Genomic DNA, 18,356 nt, shown 5'->3' on the forward strand with positions numbered 1-18,356 from the left:
GTCCTTGGATTATCTTGGGGGTGCCATGGGCATCCCCAAGCTTAGGCTCTTGCCACTCTTTGTTCCTTAATTCATCAAAAGAATTCACCAAAAACATGAAAACTTCACAACACAAAACTCAATAGAAATCTCGTGAGCTCCGTTAGTGAAAGAAAACAAAATACTACTTTAAAGTACTGTAATGAACTCATTCTTTATTTATATTGGTGTTAAACCTACTGTATTCCAACTTCCTTATGGTTTATAAACTAATTTATTAGCCATAGATGCATTGAAATAAGCAAACAACACACGAAAAACAGAATCTGTCAAAAACAGAATAGTCTGTAGAAATCTGTAACTAACGCAAACTTCTAGAACTCTAAAAATTCTACCAAAATAGGACGTACTGGACAATTTGCTTATTGATCATCAGCAAAATTAATCAATGCAAAAGCTCGTTTTTGTGATTTATTGAAGTTTTTCTCGTGAGCGCAAAGTTTCTGTTTTTCAGCACAATCAAATCAACTATCATCATAGCTTATCCTATAGGTTCTACTTGGCACAAACACTAATTAAAACATAAAACAACATCTAAACAGAAAGTAGATGGATTATTTATTCCTAAACAGAAGCAAAAACAAAAAACACAAAATAAAATTTGGTTGCCTCCCAACAAGCGCTATCGTTTAACGCCCCTAGCTAGGCATAAAAGCGAAGATAGATCTAAGTTTTGCCATCTTTGGTGGGCAATTCCTCAATGAGGCATCTACCTTCTTTAGAATTCTCTTTCTTTCTAGTAATTGTCAAATTTTCAGGCAAAAGTTCGAAAAATTCATTCATGGCAAAAGGTTCCTTAATGATAGTAAAAAGATTGGGATGAACACTTATACATTTAAGATCCGCAGCTTCCTTACTAGATAATTCACACTTATTCTTAGGAACATAAATGAGCTTAGTATTTTTAGTAGAAGAACTTGGAGTGTTTTGTACGGATGAAAAAGCGGTTCCCAAGTTGGTAATGATACCATCAAGTTTATCGATTCTTGTGGAATCTAGATTTATTTTCTCATTAACTATGGGTTCTTTTTCTTTAATATTCTTCATAGTCATTCCTACCTTAGATCCATATTGGGTAATTTGATTGTGGATCTTTTTATCAAGATTTTCAATTGATTCATTGGTAGCAACTTTATTCTCAACAATTTCAAGTCTTTGCATAACATGCTCCAAAGTTAACATAGTTCCATTAATCAAAAGAGGTGGGGTGCCGAATAAATCTAATAAAGCATTATAGGAATCAAAAGTATGGCTACCCAAAAAATTCCATCCAGTAATGGTATCAACGATATATCTATACCAAGGATTAGCACCTACGTAAAAATTACGAAGAAGAACTGAAGTAGATTGCTATACTGACGTTGGGGCCCACAGGTTTGTCAACATGGTTACATTTTTAGGTGCTTCAACGTAGTTACTATAGGAGATAAATTTACAACGAAGCCGGGGAGCTGGCAGGTATCATTTTTTACCATTGGGGCAGCAAGTATCAGCTGGGTTTTAGGCTGCCCCATCTAGGCTTTCTTTTTTAACTTGCGTATCCCACGACATGCCGATTTGTATTTTCTTGAGGGTCGTCATGTATCGACCGGCCTATGGACCTCCCATCCGAGGTTTTATTTTTCCTGAAACATCGGCAACCCAATTTATGTATTTTTTTGAAGAAAATGCAGAGGTCTGTTCTATTTTTCTATATAAGAATAGGAACGCCTGGTCCAACTTATGTTTCCCTACTAACTATCTTATATATATTTAAATTATTTTATATGTTATTATATATTATTGTTATTGTCATTATATATTTAACATATACTTACATATGTAAGAAAACAATATCCCACATCTTATTAACTTATAAAAATAATTTCTTAACAATAAAATCCTGGATTTTTTTGGCAACGAAAATCCTGGTGATTGTGTACAAAAGCTCGGTAAGATTTAGGGACCAATGTAATAATAAATCACTTATTATTTAAATATATTTATAACAATATGCTCAGCCTCTATTTTTTTTTTGATAACATTGCTGCGCCCAACCCAACATTATAATTAGAATCAGCCCAGCAAAATCATGTATTTCGAGAAAGTGCAAATGGTGTGTAATTTTTTAGGAGAAAAATAAATGGGCTGCATGGACGCTACATTATTTGTTCACCCAGCCCAGCTAATGGACTGTAATTCTAAAAAAGAGATCAAATTGACTATAATTTCTGAAAAATGGGTTGAATATGTGCCACATTTTTGGAGGCTGAAATGTGGGCCAATAGGTCGAAGCCAACGCAAGTCGTTGTCAACTTAGTCAACAAATGATTCTGACATCGTTAGCCGCTGGATTTACATCCAACGACCGGCATCCATCTTCAATCTCTCGTCTTCTTCCTCCAGCACCATCGGGACCATCTACTCCAACCTCCTGCTTCTAGCAGCTCTGCTTAGCATGCTTAACTATGAAGCGCTACCCCATCATTGGCCAGGCCATCCCTCCACCCCTCCATACATCTTGTTCTTCTCCACCGACTGCCGAACCACACTGCACCAGAACCAGTTAACCCTTGTACACTTCTCCGTCTACGACTCTACTCCCGTGTCTTCCCATGTCCGGCTCGTTGCTGTCCGGGGCCTCACCGTCGTCCACAACCTTGTATGCGCTCGATGCGGAGTGGTCAACGAACGGCATCCATCGGAAGTAGACTGTGCATGGAGAGGCTTGCTACCTCTTGAGCACTGCGTTGGATTTCCCAGAACAGGAGAGGATGATGCAGTAAAGTAGCGTAAGTATTTCCGTCAGTGTTTGAGAACCAAGGTATCAATCCAGTAGGAGATCACACACGAGTCCCTCCTACCTACACAAAAAAATAGCTACTCGCAACCAACGCGATTAGGGTTTGTCAATCCCTTCACGGTCACTTACGAGGGTGAGATCTGATAGAGATGATAAATAATATTTTTGGTATTTTTGATATAAAGATACAAAGTAAAAAGTAAAAGGCAAAGTAAAGACAAAGCAAGTAATAAATTAATGGAGATTGATATGATGAGAATAGACCCGGGGGCCATAGGTTTCACTAGTGGCTTCTCTCAAGAGCATAAGTATTCTACGGTGGGTGAACAAATTACTGTTGAGCAATTGATAGAAAAGCGAATAATTATGAGATTATCTAGGTATGATCATGTATATAGGCATCACGTCCAAAACAAAGTAGATCGAAACGATTCTGCATCTACTACTATTACTCCACTCATCGACCGCTATCCAGCATGCATCTAGAGTATTAAGTTAAAAACAGAGTAACGCCTTAAGCAAGATGACATGATGTAGAGGCATAAATGCATGCAATATGATAAAAACCCCATCTTGTTATCCTCGATGGCAACAATACAATACGTGCCTTGCAACCCTTTTTGTCACTAGGTAAGGACACCGCAGATTGAACCCAAAGCTAAACACTTCTCCCATTGCAAGAACTACCAATCTAGTTGGCCAAACCAAACGGATAATTCGAAGAGACTTGCAAAGATAACTCAATAATACATAAAAGAAGTCAGAGAAGAATCAAATATTGTTCATAGATAAGCTAGATCATAAACCCACAATTCATCGGTCTCAACAAACACACCACAAAAAGAATATTACATAGAATAGATCTCCACAAGAGAGGGGGAGAACATTGTATTGAGATCCAAAAAGAGAGAAGAAGCCATCTAGCTACTAGCTATGGACCCGAAGGTCTGAAGTAAACTACTCACACTTCATCGGAGAGGCTATGGTGTTGATGTAGAAGCCCTCCGTGGTAGATGCCCTCTTCGGCGGAGATCCGAAACAGGCCCCAAGATGGGATCTCGCGGATACAGAAAGTTGCGGCGGTGGTACATAGGTGTATATAGGAGGAAGGAGTACGTAGATGGAGCAACAGGGGGCCCACGAGGCAGGGGGGCCCGCCCAGGGGGGGCGACCTCCACCCTCGTGACCTCCACGGCTGTTCCTTGGAGCAGGGTCCAAGTCTCCTGGATCACGTTCGGTGAGAAAATCACGTTCCCGAAGGTTTTATTCCGTTTGGACTCCGTTTGATAATCTGTTTCTTCAAAATACTGAAATAGGCAAAAAAACAACAATTCTGGGCTGGGCCTCCGGTTAATAGGTTAGTCCCAAAAATAATATGAAAGTGGAAAATAAAGCCCAATATAGTCCAAAACAGTAGGTAAAGTAGAATGTAGCAATCAAATATTATAGATACGTTGGAGATGTATCAAGGCTGACAGCTGGGTCCACGGCCGCACGCAAGGAAATGCCTCCTTATTACGCGCAAAATAATGATTCCTCCACCTGACAGCTGGGACCCACCGGAAGGGCCTCTGTATTGTGCGAAAAAATGTTCCCCCCGCTAACAAGTCGGACCCACCAGCTATATCTTCGCATGCAAGGAAGTGCCTCCTTATTACAGAGAAAAAATGAATAGCCCCTGCTACCTGGGACCCACCATAGTGGGAGGCTTACTTGTGGGCCTACTAAGTTGACAGGGATGGAGGGCTTTGTCAACTTAGTTAATATGAACGATTCTAGCTCTAATGACGGTACGATGTCCATCCAATGATCGTAGTGCTTCTTCAACCTCTGGTATTCTTGTTCTAGCCGCCCAAACCAGTGCCGGTCGTGCCGCGTGCTCCTGCCTCTCGTGGACGGCTGTGATGCCGTGGAGGCCTCACCGCTCCCTACTACTCCCACCGCTAGATAGGCCATCTTTCTATTCACCCACACCCCCTGTTATTTTGCGGTGATGGCAGCCTCACAAGCGCAACTGAACCAGTGAACCCTCGTACTCCTCTCTGCATGGGCATCCACTGCCGCGTATTCCCCGGCTCTCAGCACAGCATGGTCAACGTGGTCAAGGAACGACTTCCATCGGAAAAGTAATGTATGTGGAGAGGCTGACAACTACATCCACGGCCGCAGCAAGGAAGTGCCTCCTTATTACGCAGAAAATAATTATTACTCCACCTGACAGTAGGGACCCACTAGACAGGCCACCGTATTTTATGAAAAAAACGTTTCCCCCTGACTACTGGGACCCACCAGCTACATCTTCGCACGCAAGGAAATGCTTGACAGTCGGGACCCACCTGGTCGAAGCGTATGTAGTGTTATCATTCTAGTCGCGAACGTGTACGTACATACAGGTCGATGTAGAGGCGCGCACGTGTCGTAGTAGAGGCGCACACGTAGCATGTAGACGTATGTACAGCGGCCAGGGTGCAAGAAAGTAAATACGGCCACATACGTACATACGGGCGGGGTCTCGAATGCTTACTCGCGCATACGTACGGCCAGGGCTCATGTACATTGCTGGGACAGAACGGAGAAATAGCGTTGTCTCGTGTTCATGGGGAGCCAACCGGCTGGGTCAGAACGAAATGTGCCGTCGTGTTCATCGGGAGCCAACCGACTTGGACGGAATAGCCAATGGAAACGAGGCCTGGCGTACAGCAGAACGGAGGAAACAGCCTTGTGTTCAACCGACCACGGTCGAAACAGGATCCTGTTCATCGGGAGGGGTCTGTTGTATCGCAAAACGGAGGAAACAAACTTCTCTTGGACCTTCTACAGTCGAAATGGGGTCCTGTTGATCAGAAGGGGTGTGGCGTACCGCAAAACGAAGGAAACGGACATGTGTTGAAGCGTTATGGTCATAACGGAGGTCCTGTTCATCGAGAGGGGTGTGGCGTACCACAAAACGGGACTCCACGGGATACTGTTCATCTCCACCGTCGACCTCCTCCAGCCTCCACGGGCTACTGTTCATCTACCGTCGACTTCCTCCAGCTTCCACCTGCGACTATTCATCCACGGGCTCCTGTCCATCCAGCCTCCACCGCTCCTCCACCAGCTACTTTTCAACCAGTGCTCTCCACGGGGTCCTGTCCAACCACCCCTCCATGGGCTACTGTTCATCCAGCCCTCCACTGGCTACTGTTCAACCAGCCCTCCACCGGCTACTGTTCAACCTTCTCTCCATGGGGTCCTGTTCATCCAGCCCTCCATGGGGTCCTATTCGTCCACGCCCAACCGGCTCCACCGATCGGGGTCATGTTCATCCAGCAGCAACACCACGGGGTCATGTTCATCCAACCCCCACCGGGAACTATTCATCCAAACCCCCCAACAACGCTCACTGTTCATCCAGAGGCAGCATTGATCGGTTGCAGCTAGCAGCAGTAGCAAAGGAATCGCTTGATCAGGTTCAGTTAATAGCCATCAATCGATCGCTCGGGCTCAGTAATGCGTAGCCTGCAGTGCAATCGCTTGGGTTCACTTAGGCGAACGCCTCGCTCGGGTTTAGTTAGAGCCCAACGCCTCGCACCCACACGCCTACGTGTATGAGAGAAACGCGCATTGCTCAGCCCCTGACCACCCACCATGACTTGGAAATCCCCGATATTTTCCTCGCCCTCGCTTCTACCATAGTTTTTTCTGTCATGGACGGCCCAAAGAATGTCATGCACCTGTGTCTCCGGCCTGCCCAGGATGAAAGACCATTTTCTGTCATGATTTTTGTCATAGAAGTAGGAGCCCACCGCATCTATGATGATACCGGGTTTTGTCACAATTACCGTCATAGAAGTGTCATAAGTATGATAGAAAAAAATTCGTTCGGCCTAAAATGTCACGGATGTGTCATTTTTTTCTAGTGACTCTTGCTCCTGGTTGTGTGCGTCGTCCCCAGGATATGATTTTATTACTTCTCTGAAAAATATTTCCTGCTCATAAGAAACAAGGTGCCTTGTAAGAAATATTGAACTTTGTGCAAACTGAAGAAGAGAGTCTCCCACAAGATTGGGGGAGGCTTCTCCAATTGCTTAATGCTTTGCCTAATCATCCTCCTCAGAAAAATGAAATACTTGATATCTTCTATAATGGACTAACCGATGCTTCTAGGGATTTCCTAGATAGTTGTGCTGGTTGTGTTTTCAGGGAATGAACTATTGGGAACGCTGAAGTATTATTGAATAACATGCTGAAAAATTATGATGATTGGACACCTACTGAAACACCGATTAAACCCACTCCGGAGACGATGGGTATCTTATATCTCAGTCCTAAAGATATGCAAGAGGCAAAGAAATCTATGAAGGAAAATGGTATTAAAGCCGAGGATATTAAAATTTTACCACCTACTGAGGAAATACATGGGCTTGAAGAACCACCACCACCTAAGGTGGTAGAGGTAAAATCTTTAATGAAATTCAATGATAGTGATGATCCTCGTAATAAACATCCTAGCCAATGCCTTTATGAGTTTGATAATCACATTAGAAAGCAAGATCACTTAAATGCAAATGTTATGAAACAATTGAAATACAACTCTGATATGATTGCTCACTTAAGTGACTTGCTATGTAGAGTCTCTAATTATGTCAGATGTGTAGGAAAGCATGTCTCTATGGTTCAAACTCTATTAGAACAAGTTGCTAAATCTCAAAGAGAGTTCCTTGATGAAATGAACAATAATATAAGTGACTTTGTTGTTAGAGTAGCAACTAGAGGAGGTAAACTGACTCAGGAACCGCTTTATCCTAAGGGACACTGAAAGAGAATTGAAGAAGACTCTCAAAGAATTAACACTGATGCACCTAGTCATTTTAAAAAGAAAAAGTAGAAGAAAAATGATAGGACTTTGCATACCTCTAGTGAACCTTAAATAGAAAAACCACCTGATAATGATAATGAAGTTTCTATATCTAATGCTGAAACTCAATCTGGTAATGAACACTCACCTTCTGATAATGAAAAAGATAATGATGAGGTTCTTGAAGAAACTCAAACAAACAATAAAGAACCAGATAATGATGTTGAGATAGAACCAGCTGTTGATCTTGATAACCCACAAACCAAGAATAAAAGATATGATAAACGATACATTATTGCTAGAAAATATGGAAAGGAAAGAGAACCATGGGTTCAAAAGCCTATGCCCTTTCCACCTAAGTGAACTAAAAAGAAAGATGATGAAGAATTTGAACACTTTGCTGAAATGATTAGGCCAGTCTTTTGCGTACTCGGGTAACTGATATCTTAAAATGCCTCCCTATGCAAAGTACATGAAAGACATCATCACCAATAAGAGAAAATTACTGGAAGCTGAAATCTCCACTATGCTTGCTAACTATACTTTTAAAGATGGAGACCTAAAAAACTTGGAGATCCAGGAATACCAACTATACCTTGCTCCATTAAAAGAAATTATGTGAAAACTGCTTTATATGATTTGGGAGCTGGTGTCAGTGTTATGCCTTTCTCTTTATATAAAAGACTTGATTTGAATAAACTCACACCTACTGAAATATCTTTCCAAATGACTGACAAATCAAACACCATACCTATCGGTATTTGTGAGGATTTTCCAGTTGTTGGTGCTAATGTTACTATTTTGACTTTGTTATACTTGAGATGCCCGAGGATGACAACATGTCGATTATCCTTGGTAGACCCTTCTTGAATACTATAGGGCCTGTTATTAATTGCAATAAAAGCAAGGTCCCTTTTCATATCAATGGTAATGAGCATAGGTGCACTTTTCGAAGAAACAATTCCAAGTGAATGGTATTAATGTTATTGAAAAATCTCTAACAATCACTATTGGAAGTCTTCAACTACCTCTACATACTCTTAAAAAGAAATATGAAATGCTTATTGTTGGGGACATTCATATCCCCACTGAGGTAACTTAGTGATTTACGAAAGTTCTTCGGTTTCATGCTAATCAAAAGTGGTTGTTAATAAGACTTGATCAACCTTATTAATGGATCATTTTTGAGAGGTATAAAGTTGATGAATTTAGTGAACACTACCTTCTATCCCTAGCTTTTGTTTTTTGTTTTTCTTAGTTAAATAAAATAAAATGCCATGCTTTGTCTGTGTTTTGATTTTTCCATGCAATGAAAAATGACCCAAAGTAAAAGTTCTTAGAATGCTCTAAAATTTTAATACGATTTTTTCTGAATATTTCTGAATTTCTGCTGCAAATAATATCAGAGGGAGGTGCACCAGGTGGGTACAGCCTACCTGGGCGCGCTAGGACCCTTGGGCGTGCCCTGATGGGTTGTGGTCCCCACGTGGGCCCCCTCACTTACTTCTTCTTCCCACATCACCACATTCATCCAGAAAAAATCACCATCACTCTCTCTCTCTCTCGTGTTCTTGCTCCCGAAACCGCTGGTTTTGATCTCTTCACTCGAAGCTCCATTTCTGAAACTATTTCGAGGATTTTTCGCTTGCTATGTGACTCCTCCATGTGTCCAATTAGTTTTTGCTTTGGTGGTCTATATTTTGAATAATTAGCTACTCTAGGTGCTGTTGTAGATGAGTTTACATGTTGAATTCTTAGAGTCCTAAGTAGTTTGAATGCTTGCTTTGGCCTCTATATATCCCTATGAGTAGTTGCTATCATTCTTATGAAGTTTTGTTGACGATTTTTTTGTGAACGAATTTTTTTCAGAAAATTGTATGCGAACATTATGAAATTCTTTGGAAGGAGTTCTTTGAGGAGGACATCATTGGAGGAATCTTGTAGCAGTAGCTCCGCTTGTCGGTCTTATGTTGAACCACGTGAAAGTTGCATTCGAAGTGCCACCACCAAAACATGCTTATGGCCATGCAACGATTATATGGTGAGCGTGGGCATTAAGGATGAATTTGATCAATATGTTCACAATGCCGATCTCGGTCCCTAAATTTCAGATAAGTGCGACCAACGCCTCATACTCGCCGAATCATTTATCAAAGGATTTAAATTCCTTCCCTGTGAGTCTAGGGTGTCATTTAAACTCTTTAGAAAGGTTTGGTCACCTCTGCAAAATCTTGTTCTGGGGTTCACTCGATCAACCACCGAGGTCTGAGTTCGAAATATTTTGCACTAGTCTTTGCTATGGTGAAACTAGGGGAGTGACGCAAGGTAGAATAAAGAGAATTCATTTTCCTGCAATTCAGTACTTCTCATTATTTAATGGAAAATGTATTGCATGCAAACAAGATTGTAGTACACTTTGTGCTCCATATCTGAGCCTCATACACACCGCTCTCAACGATGATAGAAGTTATAATCTTGGATCAATTGTTGCACTTAGGTTACAACACAATGCTGGTAGTGGATATTTTTATGGTGGAATTTATGCCACACGGTTAGCAAGTGGACTGGGTGTTTCACCTTTGCCCTAAGATCCTATTTTACCCATGCAGTACCTAGACTTTGATGCTATGAAATGCCATAAGATACTGAAAGGAGATCCTCATAATTTCACTTGTAATTTGATGTTTAATAAGGACTCAGTGGTGGACACATATTTGCCTTCACCTGCTCTCTTTAATGTTCACAACAGGGCAAGATATTATGTCCTAGAGAGCGAGGCCCGAGCTCATAACGCAGTGGTTGTGGTTGCACGGCGGGCTGAGGCATCCACACCGAGAGCCTCCGTGAGCTACCACCCCCACCATTACGCAGGCTACTGACTAATTGCCAAGTTAGCCCAAAATACTAAGCTTGTGGGAGTACATATTTCCATTGACATTACATTCATGTTCACACATTTCATTCCAGTTGTCGGTGTTCACACTTTTTCGTTGTATCATCCATGGTAGATTTATTTCCTCGCTTTCTTCTTGTGTGTTTGAAAACTTTGAGAAAATCAAAAAATATGTTTCTTGCTTGTTTTTTATTTTTCTTCCAAGTTTAAATTGTTGTAGCACTAAAAAGAAAACCCAAAAAGATTTCCTTGTTCTTCTTTTACTTGTTGGGAGCTTTCCCGTGTAAATAGTTTTTCTCATTTTTGCTTTTCTCTTTTCATTTTCTTATTGACAAAAAACCAAAAACTCCAAAAATATTTCGTTGTGTTTCTCTGAATTTCTTTTATTTTTATTTTTGAGTCATACTGAGGAAAAGACCACGATGGAAATGTAGAGTGGCTCTTATTTTCATTATTGTTGATTTAACGAAGAACCCATATTACCTTGTCTTCTCCTTTTGAATAAAATGTTTGCAGATTCCAGCTTAGTCCAGGATACTCTTGAACTATTATTATTTTCAAATCGTTCCATGGTCCAAGTGAAAGGCAATAATGACGATATTCGATGAACTGGTCATGGCAAAGAGAAACGGGTATAAACTCGACTTGTTCTGTTTTTGTAAATATGTTTAACCTAGTATCCATTATTCAGCCTATTATGATCAAACATGTTTGCAATGACAATTAGAGATTATAGTTTCTCATGCCATGCATAAGTAGCTAGGAGTGGATAACGATTTATCTTGGATGTCAACATTGCATTAAAATGATTGTGATATAGTATGATGATATCATATCCTCCTCTGAATGTTCAAGTGGCTTGACTTGGCACATGTTCATGCATGTAGTTGAATCAAAACCAACGTAGCCTCTATGATATTTATGTTCATGGTGTTCATATCCTAATCATGCTAGTATCCAATTTTACTTATGCATAATGCATGTTCATGACCGTTGTTGCTCTCTAGCTGGCCGCTTCTCAACCTATTTGCTAGCCTTTGCCTGTATTAAGTGGGAGTTCTGCTTGTACATAAAAAACGTGAAACCCAAGTTATTCCAGATGAGTCCACCATACCTACCTATATGCGGTATTACTCTGACGTCCTATATAAATTTGCATGTGCCACCTCTAAAAACTACAAACAAATATCCTTTTTGAGTGCTTGGATTGTTCATAGAGAGACAAGAGGTAGTTGGTATCTTCCATCCTAAGTGGGTTATTCTCAGGATGGGTGTTTATCCACTCACCATTGCACGAGAAAAGAGCGGTAACAGGGATTCCCAGTCCCAAATTGCAAAAAGAACTTATCAATAGTAAAACAAAAACTCCTATGGATCAAAAACCTTTACTTTACCGCTTGGGAACTGCTACTAATTTGATTAGCATGGAAGATATTGATAACTGATGGCCGCGAAGTAAACAAGAAGGGTGCATGCCTCAAAATTTCATTTACCTCTGTTTTAAAACTTGAGCTCTGGCACCTCTGCTAATCACTTCTTCCCTCTGCGAAGAGACTATCTATTTACTTTTTATGTTGTGTCATCACCTTCTCAAATAAGCGCCAGAACCTGAGAGCACTGCTGTCATGCTGATGCATTGTGTATAGCTAATGTTGGGTGCATCATGACTAGATCTTTTCTACCATGAATTATAATGTTTAGTCACTGCTTGAACTTTGGGGGTGCACTGCATTTATGTTTTGCGGTCGCAAAAAGGGCTAGCGACATACCACTATTGTCATATTGTATCATGGTTGTTTGGACAACGTGTTGCTGTTTGAGATATCTTATTATTGTCATATTGTCATAGACTATTGATATGAGTTATATAATTTTTAAGAGTTATTGTTGACATGGTTAGTTATAATTTTTGCTGAAAACTTGGGTGTTGTTTAAGCTTATTTATTAAACAAGAGCAAAAGAGTTCGTAAAAGTTTTTCTTTTTCACTTTCAGTTTATCAACTGAATTGCTTGAGGACAAGCAAAGGTTTAAGCTTGGGGGAGTTGATATGTCTCCGTCGTATCTACTTTTCCTAATGTTTTCCCTCTTGTTTTGGACTCTAATTTGCATGATTTGAATGAAACTTACCCGGACTAACGTTGTTTTCAGCAGAACTACCATGGTGTTGTTTTTGTGTAGAAATAAACGTTCTCGGAATGGAACAAAACTTTGTGAGGATTTTTTATACAATAAAAGAGAATTTCTGGAGCCAAGAACCACCGGCGGGGGGCACCTGGATGGGCAGAACCCACCAGGGTGCGCCCAGGTGGGTTGTCCCCACCTGGTGGCCCCATAGACCCTGAAACCGACGCTACAAAATCCTATTTTTCTAGAAAAAAATCAAGGAGAAATAATTATCGCGTTTCACGAGACAAAGCCTGCGCCATCTCCTGTTCTTCACAGGGAGGCCAGATCTGGAGTCCATTTGGGGCTCCAGGGAGGGGGGTCTTTGATCTTCGTCATCACCAACGCTTCTCCATCGCCAATTCCATGATGCTCCCCACCAGGAGTGAGTAATTCCTTGGTAAACTCGTTGGTCGGTGATGAGTTGGGTGAGATTCATCATGTAATCAAGTTAGTTTTGGTAGGGCCTAATCCCTAGTATCGACTATGTTCTGAGATTGATGTTGCTATGACTTTGGCATCTTTAATGAATGCCACTTTGGGCTTGGGTGCCATGATTTCAGATCTGAATGTTTTATGTTATCATCATTATATCCATGTTCTAAATCCGATCTTGCAAGTTATAGTCACCTACTACGTGTTATGATGCGGCAACCCCGGAGTGACAATAGTCGGGACCACTCCCGGTGATGACCGTAGTTTGTGGAGTTCTTGTATTCACCGTGTGTTAATGCTTTGTTCCGGTTCTCTCTTAAAAGGAGGCCTTAATATCCCTTAGTTTCCAATAGGACCCCGCTGCCACGGGAGGGTAGGACAAAAGATGTCATACAAGGTCTTTCCATAAGCACGTATGACTATTTACAGAATACATGCCTACATTATATTTATGAACTGGAGCTAGTGCCGTATCACCCTAGGTTATGACTGTCTCATGATGAATATCATCCAGCGAATCACCGATCCGATGCCTATGAATTTACCTTACATTGTTCTTGCTAAGTTCCTACTTCTGCTACTCTATCGTTACTGCTACAAAATAACAGCTATCACTGTTATCGTTACTATTGTTGCTACTACTATTATCAAAACATTCATATAACCTTGCTACTAATCACTTTGCTGCAGATAATTAATGTCCAAGTGTGGTTGAATTGGCAACTCATCTGCTAATAGTTGCAAATATTCTTTGGCTCCCCATGTGTCGAATCTATAAATTTGCGTTGAATACTCTACCCTAGAAAATTGTTGTGATCCCATATACTTGTGGGTTATCAAGGTCTGCCTGAGACCTTCATGCTAGGCGCCTCTGGTGGTGCTAAGGGGCCCGATCTGATGTCCTGGAAGGAGATCGGTTCCAGAGATGAGCCTACGATGTTTGGTAAATCCTCAACCCAGCCTGGCATACAGCCTGATGGTACAAGCTCGCCCCGGGACTACACTGTGTACTCCAGGCCTCCGAAGGTCATGATCTGACCCAAGGCATAGTTATCAAGAAAGACTAGATGGCCCTTTGAGTCGGTGGAGAAGATCATGCTTTCTAATACAAAAAGTTAGATGGGACATAAACGTCTTTGTGGCTGGTGCCGTAGTTGATCTGCAATTCATCCATCGATATTTCTAGCGATCACACAATGGAACTCTCGGTGAGAGCACTAGCATCAGCGTCAAAACTGACATACCTTGGGGTAGGGGGTCCCAAGCCGTTGATCTCGGATCAGTGGTAACAAGAAGAACAAAGATGGTGTTTACCCAAGTTCGGGACCTCTTGATGGAGGTAAAACCCTATGTCCTGCTCTTATTTATACGCATGAAGATGTATCAAGTAAAGAGTTGATCTAACTCGAGATCGTGAGTTGTGTTCTACCTCTAGGGCTAGGAGAACATAATTGTGATTTGGTCCCTCTATGGGATAAACCCTTTGGCTTATATACACACCAGGTAGGGCATCTAGGGTTACATAGTCTGTATCTAAGCATCGCATGGAGGCGGCAGGGAATATCTTGGAGTGTACATCAAGTCTTCGACATATATGGTCTTGAGCCCATCTAGGCGTACAACTTCTGGAGTCTTCCTTATTGATAATACGGGTCCACTAGCCTAGCTCGGGGACTACTTTCCGACTAGATTGGCACACCCTAGTCTAGCACACCTTCAGTATTGTTGCTACTAAGGATAAAATGATGGTGTTTATTCATATTGCTTGAGTTTACTTTGTCTACATCATGTCATCTTGCTTAAAGCATTACTCTGTTTGTCATGAACTTAATACCATAGATGCATGTTGGATAGCAGTCAATTGGTGGAGTAATAGTAGTAGATGCAGGCAAGATTCGGTCTAGTTATCACGGACATGATGCATACATGTATGATCATGGCCATGATTAACATCGTAACTATGCGCTTTTCTATCAATTGGCCAATAGTGATTTGTTTACCCACCATATGCTATTTGTTCAAGAGAGAAGCCTCTAGTGAAAACTATGGCCCCCGGGTCTACTTTTACATATTATAAAAACCAAAAATACCTTGGTGCGATTTATTTACTTTTATCTTGTTTGCAATTTATTTATCTATCTATCACTATCAGAATTAATCCTTGCAGGTAACAAGTTCAAGGGGATTGACAACCCTCTTGCCCGTGTTGGGTGCAAGTATTTGCTTTTGCGTGTGTAGGTGTTGTTGAAGGGAATTTGCGTGGTTCTCCTATTGGTTCCATAACCTTGGCTCTCACCGAGGTAAATACTTATCTCTATTGTGTTGTGTCTCCCCTCCTCATCCGGAAAATTCAAACACATTTTACAAGTAACAGATAGTAAAATGCATATTCGAACGCAACTTACAAGTAGCAGACAGTAAAATGCATAGAATGTAGGTGAAGTTATAGACATAAATCAAGACTGCACTGAAATGCAACATAGCCCTCAAATCATGAACTAGGTACACTAAATGTTTGTTTAAGAAACTACATCAGTGAGAACAACTACATGTAGTAGGAATGACTCCGTATGATCACACATACACATCTATTTTTGAAGATTAGTATATGTGGTACTCCGGAACTAGGAAAAAGTCGATCAAGTGCACAGTTTAAAGCAAACTTAACACCAAATTCAATATAAGCCAAGTATGAAAAATCAATGTATGCTAGTCGGCTTATATAAACATGGTGGCTTATAAGCTACTATTATTTCCAAAATATAAATAAACATCTAGAACGAAAGGAAATGAGAAGAACTGCACAAATTCAAGCAAACTAGACACGAATTCATGTTGTTCACATTTAGAAATGGCAGCGATGACATAAAAGTTGGCAAAAGACAAGACAACGGTTCATCAGACTCATAAATGGCTGCCAGATAACGATATTCAACTAGGGAATTGGTCGATTACAACAGAGACTCAAGATGCAACTTCTTCTGCTTCTAAGCTTCAATAGAGACTCCAGAACTAGGAAAAAGTTGATCAAGTGCACAAATTAAAGCAAACTTGACACCAAATTCAATATAAGCCAAGTATTAAAAATCAATATATGCTAGTCGTCATACATAAACATGGTGGCTTATAAGCTACTTTTATTTCCAAAATATACATAAACATCTAGAACGAAAGGAAATGAGAAGAAGTGCACAGATTAAAGCAAACTAGAAACAAATTCATGTTTTTCACATTTAAAAATGGCAGCGATGACATAAAAGTTGGCAAAAGATAATAGAATGGTTCATCGGACTCATAAATGGTTGCCAGAATGCGGTAGTCAACTAGGGAATGGGTCGATTACAATAGAGACTCAAGATGCAACTTTTTTTGCTTCTAAGCTTCAATAGAAGTGTATGCTAGTCGAAGGAGGCAATAGGGTGCTTCCAAATCGTCCATTATCTTATTCCTGAAACATGAAACAATAAATTAAGAGTAATGAAAACATTATCAACTGGGACTGAACATCCAAATTGGAAGGCTTACCCTTTTTCCTGATATATAGGGTTTGATTGTCTCAGAAAAATTGACCACAGACGGGCATGTCATTGAACCTCCAAAGTCCATGTTGCCAACGACATCCCGAGGCACATCAAAATTCAGTAGGCTATTAATCAGCTTATCCACGCTATCATCCATAAGATATCTCATCCAAGGTTCTAAATTGACACCATTATTCTCCATAACAGGAGGCACCACTGAGTTGTTGGTGTTACTCTTGATAGGCGTGAATCCTTCTCCTTCAGCAATGGTTGAAATGGGAGCAATGGATGATATATCAGGAGTCTTGGTGTAATACTCTCGGCCCAACTTAGAACATCCAAAGGTATTACTTCTTAGGTCATAGTACATATTCATAGGAGCAACTTCAACAGGGGTAACAGAGCTCACTGCAGGAACAAATGGCATGTTGTCAAGCTGAACAAGTGGTTGCATTGATGTGAAATCAGTAGATGGGTAGACGAAATCATTTTGGTTGGCAAGGTTCTTGACTGATGGTATGAAACTATGTTCTTGTGTTGTGCTTGGCTTTGGTACTTTAGGAATAACATGGAGAGCACGGTGCTTTTGAGGAATTATTGGTTCATCCGGAAAGTTAAGCTTGGCCTTCTTTCCACGGATCCTACGTGCTTCAACATCATAAGCTCTTGCAGCTTCTTCAGCACTGTTGAAAGTACCAAGCCAAACACGGGCACCCTTAATAGGATCTCTGATTTCAGCAGCCCACTTACCCCAGGGGCGCTGTCGGATGCCTTTGAATTGGTTTTTTCTCTTCCTTTTTTGTGGCCTTTGTGTGGGGACATAAAAACCAGTACTAGTCCTGGTGCTCAAGTCATCTGCAATGCAAGATCAATGTCAATGCTAACAGAGATGAATATAGATAAGCTTGTCTCACAAAAAGTAATTAATTTCATCATGTACTTGAATTCATATGTATAATATCACAATTGTTATGAACACTGAACCATCATGGGTGCAATCCTCTTGACATTTTGGTGAAAACATCTGTCACCCACAAAATAAATTAAATAAATTACATTACAACTTATGACATGATATAGACCTTTGCCATCATTTTGTAATTATTGATCTATAAATCCCATTATCGACCCCGTGAAAAAAAATCCCATTATCGGTGATGCAGAATCAAGGATTTTTTTCTAGTAGGACTCAACACTTACCAAAATAATCCTTCAGACGGGCAACTGAACCAAATATAGAAATAACCCCATTAAACCTACAACCATCTAAAACAAGGAAACAATCCAGAAGGTCAAGACCTCAATAAAAAAACAGAGAAATTCGACCATTTGTAGATTTTCAAAATCATTTGACTATAAACAGTAAACGTATGAATGTCCATCAAAGGTCACAAAAAATATAAATCACAGTATCAACATTCTCAACCAAAATTGATTCTCTGCAGGAACAGTGGTGAAACCAACCTAGCAGCCTAATCAGCTCAAGGAAACATGGCTGAGAAATGAAAAAGGCCTAGCCCTGAACCAATTCACTTCATAACATCCAATCCATTCCATCCCATAATCTCTAAACAAACAGGTGACAGGGCATCTCCAATGACATCCCTCAAAATGACTGCAGTGGCTCCAACCAATTTTTATCATCCAATCCTAGAGCCGCATATGTCCGTGGACGCATCCAG

The 18,356-nt window shown here is 40.7% G+C and overlaps 1 protein-coding gene across 1 annotated transcript in view; it reads right to left on the reverse strand.

Annotated features, from left to right (window-relative positions):
- Window positions 1-16,331: 16,331 nt before the first annotated feature.
- LOC119321397 (ethylene-responsive transcription factor 1-like) overlaps window positions 16,332-18,356 on the reverse strand; it is a 5,017-nt gene continuing 2,992 nt past the window's right edge. The window contains exons 3-5 of the mRNA XM_037595092.1: window positions 17,875-17,903; window positions 16,679-17,529; window positions 16,332-16,601 (exon numbers count right to left, since the gene is read on the reverse strand). Coding sequence (XP_037450989.1) covers window positions 16,596-16,601; window positions 16,679-17,529; window positions 17,875-17,903 — 886 coding nt within the window. The 3' untranslated portion in view covers window positions 16,332-16,595. The remainder of the gene's footprint in view (window positions 16,602-16,678; window positions 17,530-17,874; window positions 17,904-18,356) is intronic.

Source organism: Triticum dicoccoides, chromosome 6B (genome assembly GCF_002162155.2).
Source record: "Triticum dicoccoides isolate Atlit2015 ecotype Zavitan chromosome 6B, WEW_v2.0, whole genome shotgun sequence".
NCBI classification, from domain to species: Eukaryota; Viridiplantae; Streptophyta; class Magnoliopsida; order Poales; family Poaceae; genus Triticum; species Triticum dicoccoides.